The 13,736-nt window shown below is 53.7% G+C and overlaps 1 protein-coding gene across 1 annotated transcript; it reads left to right on the top strand.

The window, feature by feature from the left end:
• Positions 1–660: 660 nt before the first annotated feature.
• Positions 661–1,596, top strand: LOC309684352 (olfactory receptor 14A16-like; the record flags this gene model as incomplete). Its single annotated transcript, XM_082500280.1, has 1 exon — positions 661–1,596. The coding sequence occupies one exon, from the start codon at positions 661–663 to the stop codon at positions 1,594–1,596; it is 936 nt and encodes a 311-aa protein (XP_082356406.1).
• Between the last annotated feature and the right edge of the window lie 12,140 nt (positions 1,597–13,736).

Raw genomic sequence — 13,736 nt, 5'->3', positions numbered from 1 at the left:
TTGAGAAAGGGTGAGACATTTCATAGTCTGAGATGGATCCTTCTGCTCTCAGCACTGTCTGATTGCATAATAGAAGAGGGTAATCCCCCTCCATCTCATGACGGTGCAAGATGGAGGGACAAACCATCTCCCTTGACTCTGCTCTCTGCCCCAGGCAATCCTCATGTCTCACAGCACTCACTCTGTTCTCCTGGAGTGCAGCAGAAATGCTGAGGGTTTATGACATCTAAGAACACTGCCCAGGTGAGATGGGGGAGCTTTAAAATACCCCAAACCTCTCCAACTGCTTTCTGCTTTTCCTGTTCCATAGCAGTGAGTGTTCAGATGTTGAAAAGCCCATCTGCATTAGGTGTGGGTTCCTCAGCCAAAGCAGAACACCAGGACTGGCTCCTGCCACCACCCTCCCTATGAACTCCCTCTGCAGAGCAGTGCTTACTGCTCGGCAGCCAGTGGGCAGTGCCCTGCTCCTCACGGCACAGGCAGCCAACGCCAACCAGAGCTCCAGCCATGGACGTGAGGAAGTTCTCCTGGAAAATGAAAAGGGAGTGTTTGCAACAGAGACAGAGCCAACGGGAAATGGCTTTCATTTTTCTTACAGAAGTCTGCATTGACTTACTCTGTTTCCCTCCTTGGACAGGTCCCCCTGCCCAGAGGCAGCAAATGTCCAACAGCAGCTCCATCACCAACTTCCTCCTCATGGAGTTTGCAGACACACGAGAGCTGCAGCTCTTGACCTTCGGGCTCTTCCTGGGCATCTACCTGGCTGCCCTCTTGGGAAACAGCCTCATCATCACTGCCATGACCTGCAACAACCACCTCCACACCCCCATGTACTTCTTCCTCCTCAACCTCTCCCTCATAGACCTGGGCTGCATCTCCACCACTCTCCCCAAAGCCATGGCCAATTCCCTCTGGAACACCCAGGATATCTCTTACTTTGGCTGTGCTGTCCAGCTCTTTTTTGTACTCTTTTTTATGTCAACAGAGTGTTCTCTCCTCACCATCATGGCCTATGACCGCTACATTGCCATCTGCCAACCTCTGCACTACGGGACCCTCCTGGGCAGCAGAGCTTGTGTCCGCATGGCAGCAGCTGCCTGGGGCAGTGGGTTTCTCAATTCTCTCCTGCACATGACCAATACTTTTTCACTGCCCCTCTGCCAGGGCAATGCCCTGCACCAGTTCTTCTGTGAAATCCCCCACATCCTCAAGCTCTCCTGCTCACACTCCTACCTCAGGGAAGTTGGGCTTATTGTAGTTAGTGTCTGGTTAGTATTTGGGTGTTTTGTTTTCATTGTGGTGTCCTATGTGCAGATCTTGAGGGCTGTGCTGAGGATCCCCTCACAGCGGGGACGGCACAAAGCCTTTTCCATGTGCCTCCCTCACCTGGCCGTGGTCTCCCTGTTTGTCAGCACTGCCGTGTTTGCCCACCTGAAACCCCCCTCCATCTCCTCCCCATCTCTGGACCTGGTGGTGGCAGTGTTGTACTCAGTGGTGCCTCCAGCAGTGAACCCCCTCATCTACAGCATGAGGAATCAGGAGCTCAAGGATGCCCTATGGAAATTGGCCCAATGGACACTGTTTCACCGACATTAACCTGCCGCCCCTTCTCCGCACATTGCCCTAAGTTTATTTTAGGCCACGAGCCTGCTTTTTTATCTTGTGATAATCCCGCTTATTTATATTTTTCTGGGTTTATACTACTTGTCTTGAATCTTGATCCTACTGTGTCTGACCCTTGCACAACTCCGTGCCACATGTGGCCTGAAAAATAACAGCTCTTAAATAAAATGGGATGTCCCAGGTCGAATAGGGAGAAAAGGAAGAAAAAGGAAAAAAGACATGGGCTGAGATAAATATTGTTTAATAGAATAATAACAGAAAAGATGATGATGATGATGATGATGATGATGATGATGATGATGATGATGATAAAGTGATGCAACACAAATTGCTGTCACCACCCAATGATCAATTGCTCCGCCTGTCCAGAGAAGCGATGATGGATCCCTGACCCTAGGCTGACTCCCATTTATATACTGAGCATGACATCTATGGGATGGAATATAGCTTTGGCCAGCTTGTCTTGTCTGTGCCCCCCCACCTTCTACAGGAAGTTGAAAAAGTCCGTGACTTAGTATAAGCATCATTCAGCAACAACTAAAACAGAGGCAGTGACTCCTTGTTAAAACAACCGGCTCGTAACACACGAATTAATAAACCCCACGGCCTCCCAGCGTGGCTACTGCGCGTGCCCAAATTGGTGCCCCGGGAAGGAGGCACAGGGCATAACAGGGTCCGGGTCTAACGCAGCAAAGATGCTTTTCCCCCAGCACTGCTTTGCTTTTTTCAGGGCTATGTTTTCTACCCGCTGGAGCAATGCCGGGAACGTCGTCTATAAAATCCCCGGCACTTCACCTGAAATGATGCGGCTCATTATCTAGTACGCCTACACCGGCACAGTACCGGTCATGGCCAACAACGTTGAACGTTTGCTGATAGCGGCCGACCAGTTCAACATCATGGGCATCGTCAGACTGTGCTGTGAGTTCTTAAAGTCCCAGCTGTGCTTGGAGAACTGCGTCGGCCTCTGGAGATTCACCAAGTATTACTACTGTCCTGACCTGCGAGAAGCAGCCCACGCGTTCATCCCCCATCACTTGGAAAGGGTGACCAGGGTATCGAGAGAGTTTCTGGAGCTCTCTGTCAACGAGCTCCAGCGCGTCCTGCAGAAGGAGGATCTCCGTGGGAAAGAAGGGGCCATGTTCAAGGCCGTTCTGCAATGGATGGCTCACGACCCGCAGAACAGGAGGCAGCAGGTTGCAGTCTTGCTGGGTGAGGAAGAGTGGAAGGGGGGACACAGGGGATGTATTTAAAAAAAAAAAAAGTCTAGGTTATTCTTAGTTTACAAAAAAAATAAACTCAGCATTGTTGACAGTTAAGACTTTGCTTGAAACTTTTGAAATCCTGCCTTCGCAAGGGTATGAAGGTCGCAAGGTCGGGCATTGGAATAGACTGCCCAGGGAGGTGGTTGAGTCACCATCCCTGGGTGTGTTTAAGAGATGTTTAGATGTGTTGTTGGGGGATATGGTGTAGGGGAGAACTTTGTAGAGTACGGTAGATGGTTGGACTCGATGATCCCAAGCGTCTCTTCCAACCTAGACAATTCCATGATTCTATGATTCTATGAATTTGTAGTTCATATTCATTGTACAAACACATGACTCACCCAAATCCCATTGCTTGTTAGCACGTGCATGGTTTCAGAAGGCACACACACTGACACTGACTGTATGGAAATGATCAGGTATCTATTTTCTGTGAGTGCCCAGGCCACAGTTGTGTGAGGCATTGCACAAGCATCCAAAATCAATGCACTGCTGCAGCAAAGGCCAAGAGGTTCCTGGGCTGTGTTAGGAAAAGCGTTGTCTTCAGCTGGAGGGATGTGATCCTTCTCTTCTTCTCGGCACTGGTGAGGTCACATCTGCAGTGCTGTGTCCAGTGCTCGGCTCCCCAGTGCAAGGAAGCTCTTGACCTCCTAAAGGACTTCCAGCAAAGGGCCACAAAGCTGATTTAAGGGGTTGCATCATCGTTCCTGGGAAGGAAGGCTGAGAAATCAGCAGTGTTCCCAGAAACGTCTGCAAGCTTCAGCATATCAACCAGCAGAGCTAGACCTCGTCATTCAAGGCAGGATTCCATGCGCTAGGGCTGTGTCAGCAGCAGCTGTGGTGATTGAGAGAGCAAGAAATGGTCTCCTGGGGCACATCCTGATGCTAACGGTTCATTCCTGACTCCTTCGTCCTCCTCCGCAGAGTTCAAGCAGCAACTGTGTGTGTGCCGCGGTTGGGAAGTGCATTGGTTTATGGAAATAAACAGAGGTGGTCGTTGGCCTCTTTGGCTGAACTCTCCGTCCCTGCCCCAAGGTGCTCTCAGAGTCCCCGAGATGTCCCCTGCCTTGGCTGGTCCTGCGGTGTGGGCAGCCGGGCGCCCCAGGGCAAAGCCCGCTGCATCTGCCCCGGCTGGCTGCGGAGAGGAGGGGACAGCGGGGGTGACAGCCCGGGAGGTGACAGCCCAGGGGGTGACAGGAGGGCAGCAGGTGCTGAGAGGCGTCGGGGGTGGCAGGATGGGCCCAGGGCTGTGGGGAGGGCCAGCACTGGCCCAGGGGCTGCCAGGAGGTGACTCCGGGTGATGAAGGCCCCAGGGGGGACAGGAGGGACCCCAGAGACTTGGGGGGACAGGAGACCCATCAGGGACAGGTCACAGGACAGCAGGGACAGCAGCGGCCTGGGGTGGTGACAGGCCTTTTGTCACAATGCACGTGAGGCGTGGCTGGGCGGGGGCGGCGTGCCGTGTCCCCGTGTCCCCGTGTCCATAGTGACCGGTCAGGCCTGGCAGCGCTGCGTGCCAGAGAGGGAGCAGAGGCCGCGCTGGGCTCAGCCAGGTAAAACGATGAGGAAATGTGGGAGGATATCTTATAAGAACAAACTTGCCAGATGTCTTTGAAAGCTGCTGGAGAGCGCTGAAAGGGACAGAAACAGAACGGAAGGGCAATTTGAGGAAAAAGTGGTTTGGGCGACTTAATGTTGTCTTCAACTTGTTTTACTCCACTGCATTGGAGAACTGGTTTTGTGGCAGTTGCAGAAACTGCTCACCAGCAACATTTTGGATCAAGAGTGGGGATGGGACTTCTCAGAAACAGAAAGACCTGTAACGCGTTTTCATTCCTTAAACATTAAATTCCCCCCATCCTCGCCCCTCCTGCCAGTCGTTCTGTGACACTCTTACAACAATCTTTTCTTTAAAATGGGTACTCGTGGGTGTTTTCCTCTTCCTTTTTCATGTATTAAAAGTTAAAGAGAATAATATGTACGCTGCAGGAACTGTAACTTTGGGCTCTGCTGGGTGGAAGAGGAGACCAGGGCGTTCCTTCAGAGTGGGTGTCTGCACTGCAGGGGATGGCAGGGAGGGTGCCCAAGTCCCCTCTCCCAAGGTGTTTGTGGGAGCAGGTCCCTCCGACTCCCTGCCCACGTCTGGGCTGCCTGGAGCTGTCCCTGCCGGGAGCTGTTTCTCTGTCCCAACATCTCCTCCCTGCCAGTGCTCACTGACCCCATCCCTCCCGCTGTGTGCTCAGCTCTGCCCTGCAGATCCCTCCTGGCAGCTTGTTAGTGCTTGTGCTTGTTAGTGGCTGCCCTGTGACGATTGCCCCGGGGCACCTTCCCTGGGGTGTCCCATGAACAAAGGCAGAGACATCACCCTGCTCTGCTGCTCCTGTGTGTCTCTCCCAGGAGCCCGGGCTGTGTGAGGACACTGCTGTGTGCCCCTACCCTGCACGCTCACACACTTTAGCTGTACATTGGTGTTTCTCCTTCCCCAGCGTTTCCGAGCCCAGCCGTCCCAGCCCCTTCCCAGCTCTCCCCACTCCTCTACCTTCTCCCCAGCCGAGCAGAGCAGCCCGGTCTGGTTGGGCCTTGCAGCAAGGAGGAAACGGAGGTAAGTAGCAGTGTCTCTTCTACTGTCATGTCCTGGAGATCCCATCCCAGGAAGCGTGCAGCCCCCGTTACCAGCGGTGCTCCCCAGGAAAGCACAGAGTCCTGGCCCCGGCGCTCCTCTGGCAGCTTCTGCTGTCCCAGCCGCAGGGCAACCTGGCCCAAGCTGGCACTCACAGCAAAGTGTTTCTCTTTCCATGTCTCCCCTGCACACACACCATTCCCTGCTTTTCTCCCAGGACATCCCACCTGCCCACAGAGCCTTTTCCCAAGGTCAGCACGTCTGTGCTGGCTCAGCCAGTCATTGCTGCGCCCTGTCCCCATGGTCCCCACAGCCCCCGAGCTGGTGATGCTGCTCTGTAAAGCAAGTGGGCTGTGGTGCCCAGGACCAATGGGCTGATTCTGCTGGGCTGTGCTGGTCAGGCTGGGAGGCAGACCCAGCTGATGGTGGTCACTGCCACTGAGCGCCTCCCACACAGGCTCTTATGTGGCCATGGAATGTGCTCAGAGGTACTCTGCCTTACTCCAGTGCTGTGAGATGTGTTTGGGTGCTGCGCTGGATCCAGTCTGTGAAAGTTCACTGAGGGTAAAATGAATCACTTGCCAGACTCCTTTCCCTGTGCCAGCAGTCTCCCTCGGGGTTGCAGAGCTCTCATTTGCAGGCTCATACACAGATTTGGTGTGTTGTCTGTGGGTGACACCACAACGGACAGGCTCGTGCTCAGTCAGCACCATTCACTGCTGATTCCCTGGCACACGCTGTCCCTGCAGATCCCTTGTGCTCTTCTGGCAGCTCCCAAGTCCCTCCAGAAAAACGCTGCTCTGCCATCAGCCCTATGAACTGCTGCAGAGCCCCAGGCAGGTTCGTTGGAGACCATTCACTGTCTGCATGGGCCCTGGCCACCAACAAGCAACACCTGAACCAGCCCTAAGTCCCTAGAAGGCCATCCTGGGACCACAGTCTCATCGCACTGAGCCCACAGAGAACAAACAAAGCAACAAGGCTCTTTAGAGTCTATTCCTTGGGCATGTTCTTGAGAGGAACTTTGGAAGAAGACCGAAGCCTTCAAGCACTGTGCTGAGGACATCCCCTGTCATGATGGAGATGCCGTTATAGAGGTCAGCTGTGTCACAGAAGTGCTCATGGCCTGTCCCTGCCTGCAGTCACAGGACTACCACACAGCAGGACTGTGACCCCTGAGGCCTTACACCTACACAAGGGCTCCAAAGGAGAGCGTGGAAGTGGCAAGAGAGCAGCTCTGGCAAGACCGAGGCTGGTGCGCCCTGGCAGTGCTGCTGTGCTGGGACTCGTTCCCCTCCACCTCTGCACACAGGCACTGCCCTGTGTCTTTACAGAGGTCTCAGAGGAAGGATCTAAGACAAACAAGTCACTGCAGGGTCCTTTCTTTTGTTTGAATACACAGAGAGCACTGCACCTGATTTACACAGTCTGTGGGTCAAATTCTACAGGTACACAATGAATTAGAAGTGGGAAGAATAATAAAATTTTGCTGAGCACAACATTATAACAAGAAAAACAAAGAAACACACACACAGCAAAAACCTGAGAAGACAGGCTGGGCCTGTAATGAGTTACACTCTGAATGCTGTGCAGAAGAAAACAGGCACTCTATTGCTTCTGAAAAACATCCAACCATCATTGTTCTCAGAGCATCCTTGAGCTCCTGGTTCCTCATGCTGTAGATGAGGGGTTCACTGCTGGAGGCACCACCGAGTACAGCACTGACACCACCAGGTCAAGGGATAGGGAGGTGAGGTAGACAGGGGCTTCAGGTGGGTAAACGCTGATGTGCTGACAAACAGAGGCCATGAGGAGGTGAGGGAGGAACATTGGAAAGACTTTGTGCTGCCCCTGCTGTGAAGGGATCCTCAGCACAGCCCTGAAGATCTGCACATAGGACACCACAACGAAAACAAAACCGCCAAATCCAAAAACGATACTAATCACAAGTACTACATCTTCTCTGTGGTAGGTGTCTGAGCACGGGAGCTTGAGGATGTGGGGGATTTCACAGAAGAACTGGTGCAGGGCATTGCCCTGGCAGAGGGGGAGTGAAAATGTATTGGCCATGTGCAGCACAGCATAGGGTAAAACACTGCCCCAGGCAGCTGCTGCCATGCGGACACAAGCTCTGCTGCCCAGGAGGGTCCCGTAGTGCAGGGGTTGGCAGATGTCAATGTAGTGTTTGTAAGCCATGACAGTGAGAAGAGAAAGCTCTGCTGCAACTCAGAAAAAGAGAAAAAAAAACAACCAAACACCTGAAGAGCACATCCTGAGTAAGAGATGGCCCTTGTGTCCCAGATAGAATTGGCCATGGCTTTGGGGAGAGTGGTGATGGAGCCCAGGTCAAGAACAGAGAGGTTGAGGAGGAAGAAGTACATGGGGGTGTGGAGGCGGTGGTCGCAGGTGATGGCGGTGATGATGAGGCCATCTCCCAGGAGGGCAGCCAGGTAGATGCCCAGGAAGAGCCCGAAGGTCAAGAGCTGCAGCTCCCGAGTGTCAGCACATGCCAGGAGGAGGAACTGGGTATTGGAGCTGCTATTGAACAGCTACTCTGGGCATGGCGCACTGCTGAAAGAGAAGACATTGACTAGTTAAGGGAGACATCTTTGAGCCCATCCTGTGCTCTTTCCCAACAAATCCCCCGATAATGACTTCTTTTTTCTTTGGCATACTTTCCTCCATTTCTGGGAGGACATGTGTTGAAGGACATGTGTCTGAACAACGTGTATTGGGCACAAGGACTAAAGGACAGCAGTAAAATGATGAGGCTTCTGGGTCAATACTTCCTTCAGTGAAAACCCTGACACAGTGTCCCAGCCTTCCTTTCCACAAAACCATTCCGGAGGGGATGATGGCCACAGGGCCATGGTCTCATTGCAATTACAGAGACATGGTGGGATAGCTCGCAGGACTGGAATGCTGTCACGGACGGCTATGTACTGTTTCGGAAAGACAGGCCAGCAGGGTGAGGTGGTGGAGTTGCTTTCTACAAGACAGAGCAACTGGAATGTCTTGAGCTCTGCCTGCAGCTGGATGAAGAACGTGTTGAGAGCTTATCGTTAAGAATTAAGGGACAGGCGATGTGGGAGACACTGCTGTGGGTGTTTACTACAGACCACCAGATCAGGAAGAGGAAGTTGATGAGGCCTTCTACAGACAGCTGAAAATAGCCTCATGGTCACAGGCCCTGGTTCTCACAGGGGACCTCAGCCACCCCGATATTTGCTGGAAAGGGAACATAGCCAGGCACACACAGTCCCAGAGGTTTCTGCAGAGCATTGATGAGAACTTTCTGACACAGTTGGTGGGGAAACCAACGAGGAGAGGGGCACTGCAGGACGTATTACTGACAAATAATGGAGGACTAGTTGGGGATGTGAAGGCTGGGGGTAGCCTTGGCTGCAGTGACCATGAGATGGTGGAGTTCTGGATCCTGTGTGGAAGAAGCAGGGCAAAAAGTAGAATTACAAGCCTGGATTTCAGGAGAGCTGACTTTGGCCTCTTCAAAGACATACTTGGAGGAATCCCATGGGCAAAGGCTTTGGCAGGAAGGGGGGTGCAGGAGAGCTGGTTAATAGAAAAGCTCCACTTCCTCCAAGCTCAACATCAGTGCATGCCTATGAGTAATAAATCAGGCAGAGGAGGCAGGAAATCTGCATGGACAAGCAAGGACCTTCTGGAAAAACTCAGGTGCGAGAGGGAAGCTTACAGAATGTTGAAAAAGTGAGTGGCGACTTGGGAGGAGTATATAAACATTGCGAGAGTATGTAGGGATGCAACGAGGAAGGCTGAAGTGCACTTGGAAGTAAACCTGGCCAGGGATGTCAAGGACAATAAGAAGGGCTTCTCCAAGCACATTAGTGGTAAAAGGCAGAGCAGGGAAAATGTGGGCTTGCTACTGAATGAGGTGGGTGCCCTGGTGACGGAGGATGCAGAGAAGGTGCAGTTACTGAATGCCTTCTTTGTTTCAGTCTTTACTGTTAAGGCTGGCTCGCAGCAATCCCAGACGCTGGAGGGAAGAGAAAGAGTCTGGAAAAAGGAAGACTTTCGCTTGGTGGATGAGAATCGGGATAGAGATGATTTAGGCAAACTTGACACCCACATATCCATGGGCCCTGATGGGTCACTCCCAGGAGTGTTGAGGGACCTTGCAGATGTTATTGCGAAGGTGCTCTCCATCATCTTTGAATGGTCACGAGGGACAGGAGAGGTGCCTGAGGACTGGAGGAGAGCCAAAGTCATGCCAGTCTTCAAAAAGGGCAGGAAGGAGGACCCAGGAAACAGCAGGCCGGTCAGTGAGACCTGGAAAGGCTGGAGAGCTGGGTGGAGAGGAACATAATGAAATTCAACAAGGGCAAATGTAGAGTCCTGCACCCTGGGAGGAAAAATGCCATGCACCAGTAAAGGCTGGGGGTTCACCTGCTGCAAAGCAGCTTTGCCGAGAGGGACCTGGGAGGCCTAGTGGACAATAAGTTGACCATAAGCCAGCAATGTGCCCTGGTGGCCAAGAAGGCCTATGGTCTCCTGGGGTGCATTACAAAAGAGCGTGGGCAGCAGGTGGAGGGAGGCCATCCTTCCCCTCTGCTCTGCCCTGGTGAAGCCACATCTGGAGTACTGTGTCCAGTTCAAGAAACACAGGGAACCACTGGAAAGAGTCCAGTAGAGGGCTACAAAGATGTTCAGGGGACTGGAGCACCTCTCTTAAGAGAATCAGCTGAGAGAGGTGGGTACGTTTAGCCTGGAGAAGAGAAGGCTGAGAGGGGATCTCCTCAATGCTTATCAGTTTCTAAAGGACGGGTGTCAACAGGATGGGGCCAGACTGTGCTGCCCAGTGACAGGACAAGGGGAAACGGGCACAAACTGGAACAGAGGAAATTCCATCTGAACACAAGGAAAAACATCTTTACTTTGAGGGCACCAAAGATCTGGAAGAGGCTGTCCAGAGAGGCTGTGGAGTCTCCTTCTGTGGAGATATTCAAAAGCCGCCTGGCTGCATTGCTGTCCAGCCTGCTGTAGGGGACCCTGCTTTCGCAAGGGGGTTGCACTAGACAATCTCCAAGGGTTCCTTCCAACCCCTACCATTCTGTGATTCTGTGATCCTGTGATTCTGTGATCTTCTATGTTTTCTGTTGGCCAAAGGGATTCCCCACCAGTGCCCCCAGATGCTGCCCTGTCTCTCACAATTGCTCCATTAGAGCTTGCAGTTCTCTGTACATGTCCTGAACCACCTCTGGCACCACAAATGCCACCAGGTGTTTGCATCGGAAAAGCTCCCTCCTGGCCTCTGTCTCCATTACTCACAGGGCAGCTCAGAGAAGGAGCTCACACTGATTTAGGGCAGCTGAGCTGAGGCAAGAGGAATCCCCCCTCTGGTGGGTCTGTGGGGTGCACTGGAGAAGCAGAATGTCCCTCCAGCCTCAGGAACACTGCTGAGAGCTGAGATGCCTCATTGACTTGGTTCAATCCCTGCCCTGCACCGGTGGGAATGATCCCCGGCCCGTCACTGCCTCCGTGCCCTGCCTGGCAATGGGGCAGGAATGGGGGTTTCCAGAGGGGAACATGGACACCTCCTGTGGGTCTGCACAACCTGGCAGAGCACTTTCCACCACAGGGATCGATCCGTCCAGGCTTCAGAGAGGGACAGTCGGTGATGACTTCTTTGTGCTTCAAACTCTGCTCCCCAGGAGAGACCCCGCTGCCTTGGAGGAGCTGTCAGCCGTGGAGGCACAGGGACGCCTCGAGGGATTGGGGCAGTGCGAGGAGGAGGGAGAGAAAGTCCCAGCAGGTCCTCTGCTGCTGAGCTGGGCCGGGCTGCTGGGACGGAGGGAGCTCCTGGCAAGCGGGCAGCACTGCAGAGAGACAGCTCAGCCCAGGAGCAGCTCCTCTGCACAGCGCAGCAGGGCTGAGGGCACTGCCTGCAGGCAGCGAGGGCAGAGCAGGGAGGCAGAGAGAGGTTGAAGGCAGTCTGGAGAGGGAGGATGCTGAGGGTGAGTGAGGGGAGAACTCTTCCCAAAGCAGAGCATCTGCAGTAGCTGGAGAGATCTCCAACAGCTGGCACCTCCCACAGCCCGTGGGATCTTTCAGGAGGACGCTCACAACTTCTCTGCTGTGGAAGAAGAGGACATTCTCTAGATTGGGGCTTCCCTGCTTCACCATCAGAGGCACGAGCATGATGGCTGCCTTCTCCCAGGAATGGTCAAAGGGCTGTGAAGGTGGGTGTGCAGGCAGGGGTGGTCAGGGCTGTCCTTGCCAGCAGGGTCCCTGCACCCCGGGGGCGTTGTGCCGGGGGACTCTGCCGCCTGCCAGGGTCAGCTCTCCGCCTGCCCAGAGAGCTCCCACGTAGCTTCTGTGGGGAGAAGCTGTGGGTGGAAGGAGTGACCCCTGCTGGGCAATGTCCTTCTGCTTTGAAGAGGGTGCTGTGTGGGTCAGGGCTCTTTACACCTCCGGATGACCTCTGGTCATTCCTGGAGGGACTTTTCAAGATGGAGTTCCCTTAATATGAAGGTAAATTTCTTTTGCTGTTTCTTCTCTTGGTTTGCTGGGTGGGCAGTGGCACATGTCCAAGAGGAATTTCAAATGAAAGATCAAAGGAGGGTTCGTGTAGAGATAAGGAGCTTTCCTGAGGATGTGTCTTCGGTTTCCAGCTCCGGGGGCTACAGACAGCACCAGCATCCCCTTTCCAGTCTCACCAGGGTCTGTGGCACCTGCTCTTTAGCCCCTGCACACACGCAGAGGCTGCAGGGCAGAGCTGGGCACACGGGGGCTGCCATGGGGTCTGTGAGCACTGGCAGGGAAGAGACGTGGGGGCAGGGAAAGAGCTGCTGGCAGGGAGAGCTCCAGGCAGTGGAGATGGGCAGGGAAGGAGGGAGACTTCTCCTGGAAGCCCTGCTGCAGGGGAGATAGGGGCACCTCCAGCCACCCCTGCAGTGCAGATGCCTTCCCTGAGCCACCCAGCACAGCTCTCAGCCCTCACGGCCATGGGCTCTGGGGTGGGAGTCAGCTCTGTGCTCGGCAGAGCAGCAGGAGAGGCGAAGGGCATCCCTCCTGCCATGTGCCCCATTGCTGCTGCCCAGCGGTGGGGCTGAGGGCACCTGCCCTGCATGATCAGTGTCTGGGTGGTGGTGTGCCCAGCAGGGTGAGGGTAATGCTGCCCTGAGTGCCCGGCTGCCTCTCCCCGTGCCTCTCCCAGTCAAATCCTCACGGCATTTCTCCTGGTTTGTCCACATGTCTCCTTTAAAGTTACCTTTTTATTGCTGTCAGCCTCCCTGGGGATGGGAATTTCAGCTGCAGAGTCCCACACTGATATTGTTCATCCACTCCTGCCGGTGTGTCCATGGGAACCAGTGTCAAAGTTTTCTTCTGACTTGTGGGGCTGTGGGCAGTGCAGGTTGTGTGGGTGGGGAAGGAGTCCATTTTCTCTCACTGAGATGCCATAAATTGGGTATGTCCTTTGGGTGTCCATGGAAGCTGTGAGCTGCCCTCCAGGATGCCAACCTGTCCCATAGCACCTTTGTGTTATCGAAAAGCCCCACAGAGAAACAGAGATTCTGTGACTGAGGAAATGCTGTTGGGTGGGTGAAATGAGTCATGTGTGTCCTTGGCTAGAGGTGGGCTGCTGAGACCTTGAGAAAGGGTGAGACATTTCATAGTCTGAGATGGATCCTTCTACTCTCAGCACTGTCTGATTGCATAATAAAAGAGGGGAATCCCCCTCCATCTCATGACAGTGCAAGATGGAGGGACAAACCATCTCCCTTGACTCTGCTCTCTGCCCCAGGCAATCCTCATGTCTCACAGCACTCACTCTGTTCTCCTGGAGTGCAGCAGAAATGCTGAGGGTTTCTGACATCCCAGAACAATGCTCAGGGGAGGTGGGGGAGCTGTAAAATACCCAAAGCCTCTCCAACTGCCTTCTGCCATCCTGGTTCCTTAGCAGTGCATGTGCAGATGCTGACAAGCCCTTCTGCATTGTAGGTGGTTCCATCAGAACAGGCAGAACATCGGCACGGACCCCGGTCCTCACTCTTCCCAGGAACTCTTCCCTCCTCACAGCACAATCAGCAAGAGTAAACCAGAGCTCGAGTCAGGAAGCTGAGGAATGTCTCCTGGAAAAGGAAAAGGGCGTATTACAGGAGGGGTAAAGTCTATGGGAAATGGCTTTCATTTTCCTTAGGGAAATCTCTGGTAACAGACCTCGACCACGTCCCCCTGCCCAGAAGCAGCAA

Source organism: Vanellus vanellus (genome assembly GCF_965231255.1).
Source record: "Vanellus vanellus genome assembly, contig: HAP1_SCAFFOLD_53, whole genome shotgun sequence".
Lineage (NCBI taxonomy): Eukaryota > Metazoa > Chordata > Aves > Charadriiformes > Charadriidae > Vanellus > Vanellus vanellus.
The sequence above is the reverse complement of the archived record's forward strand: the minus strand, read 5'-3'. Positions and strand labels throughout refer to the sequence as shown.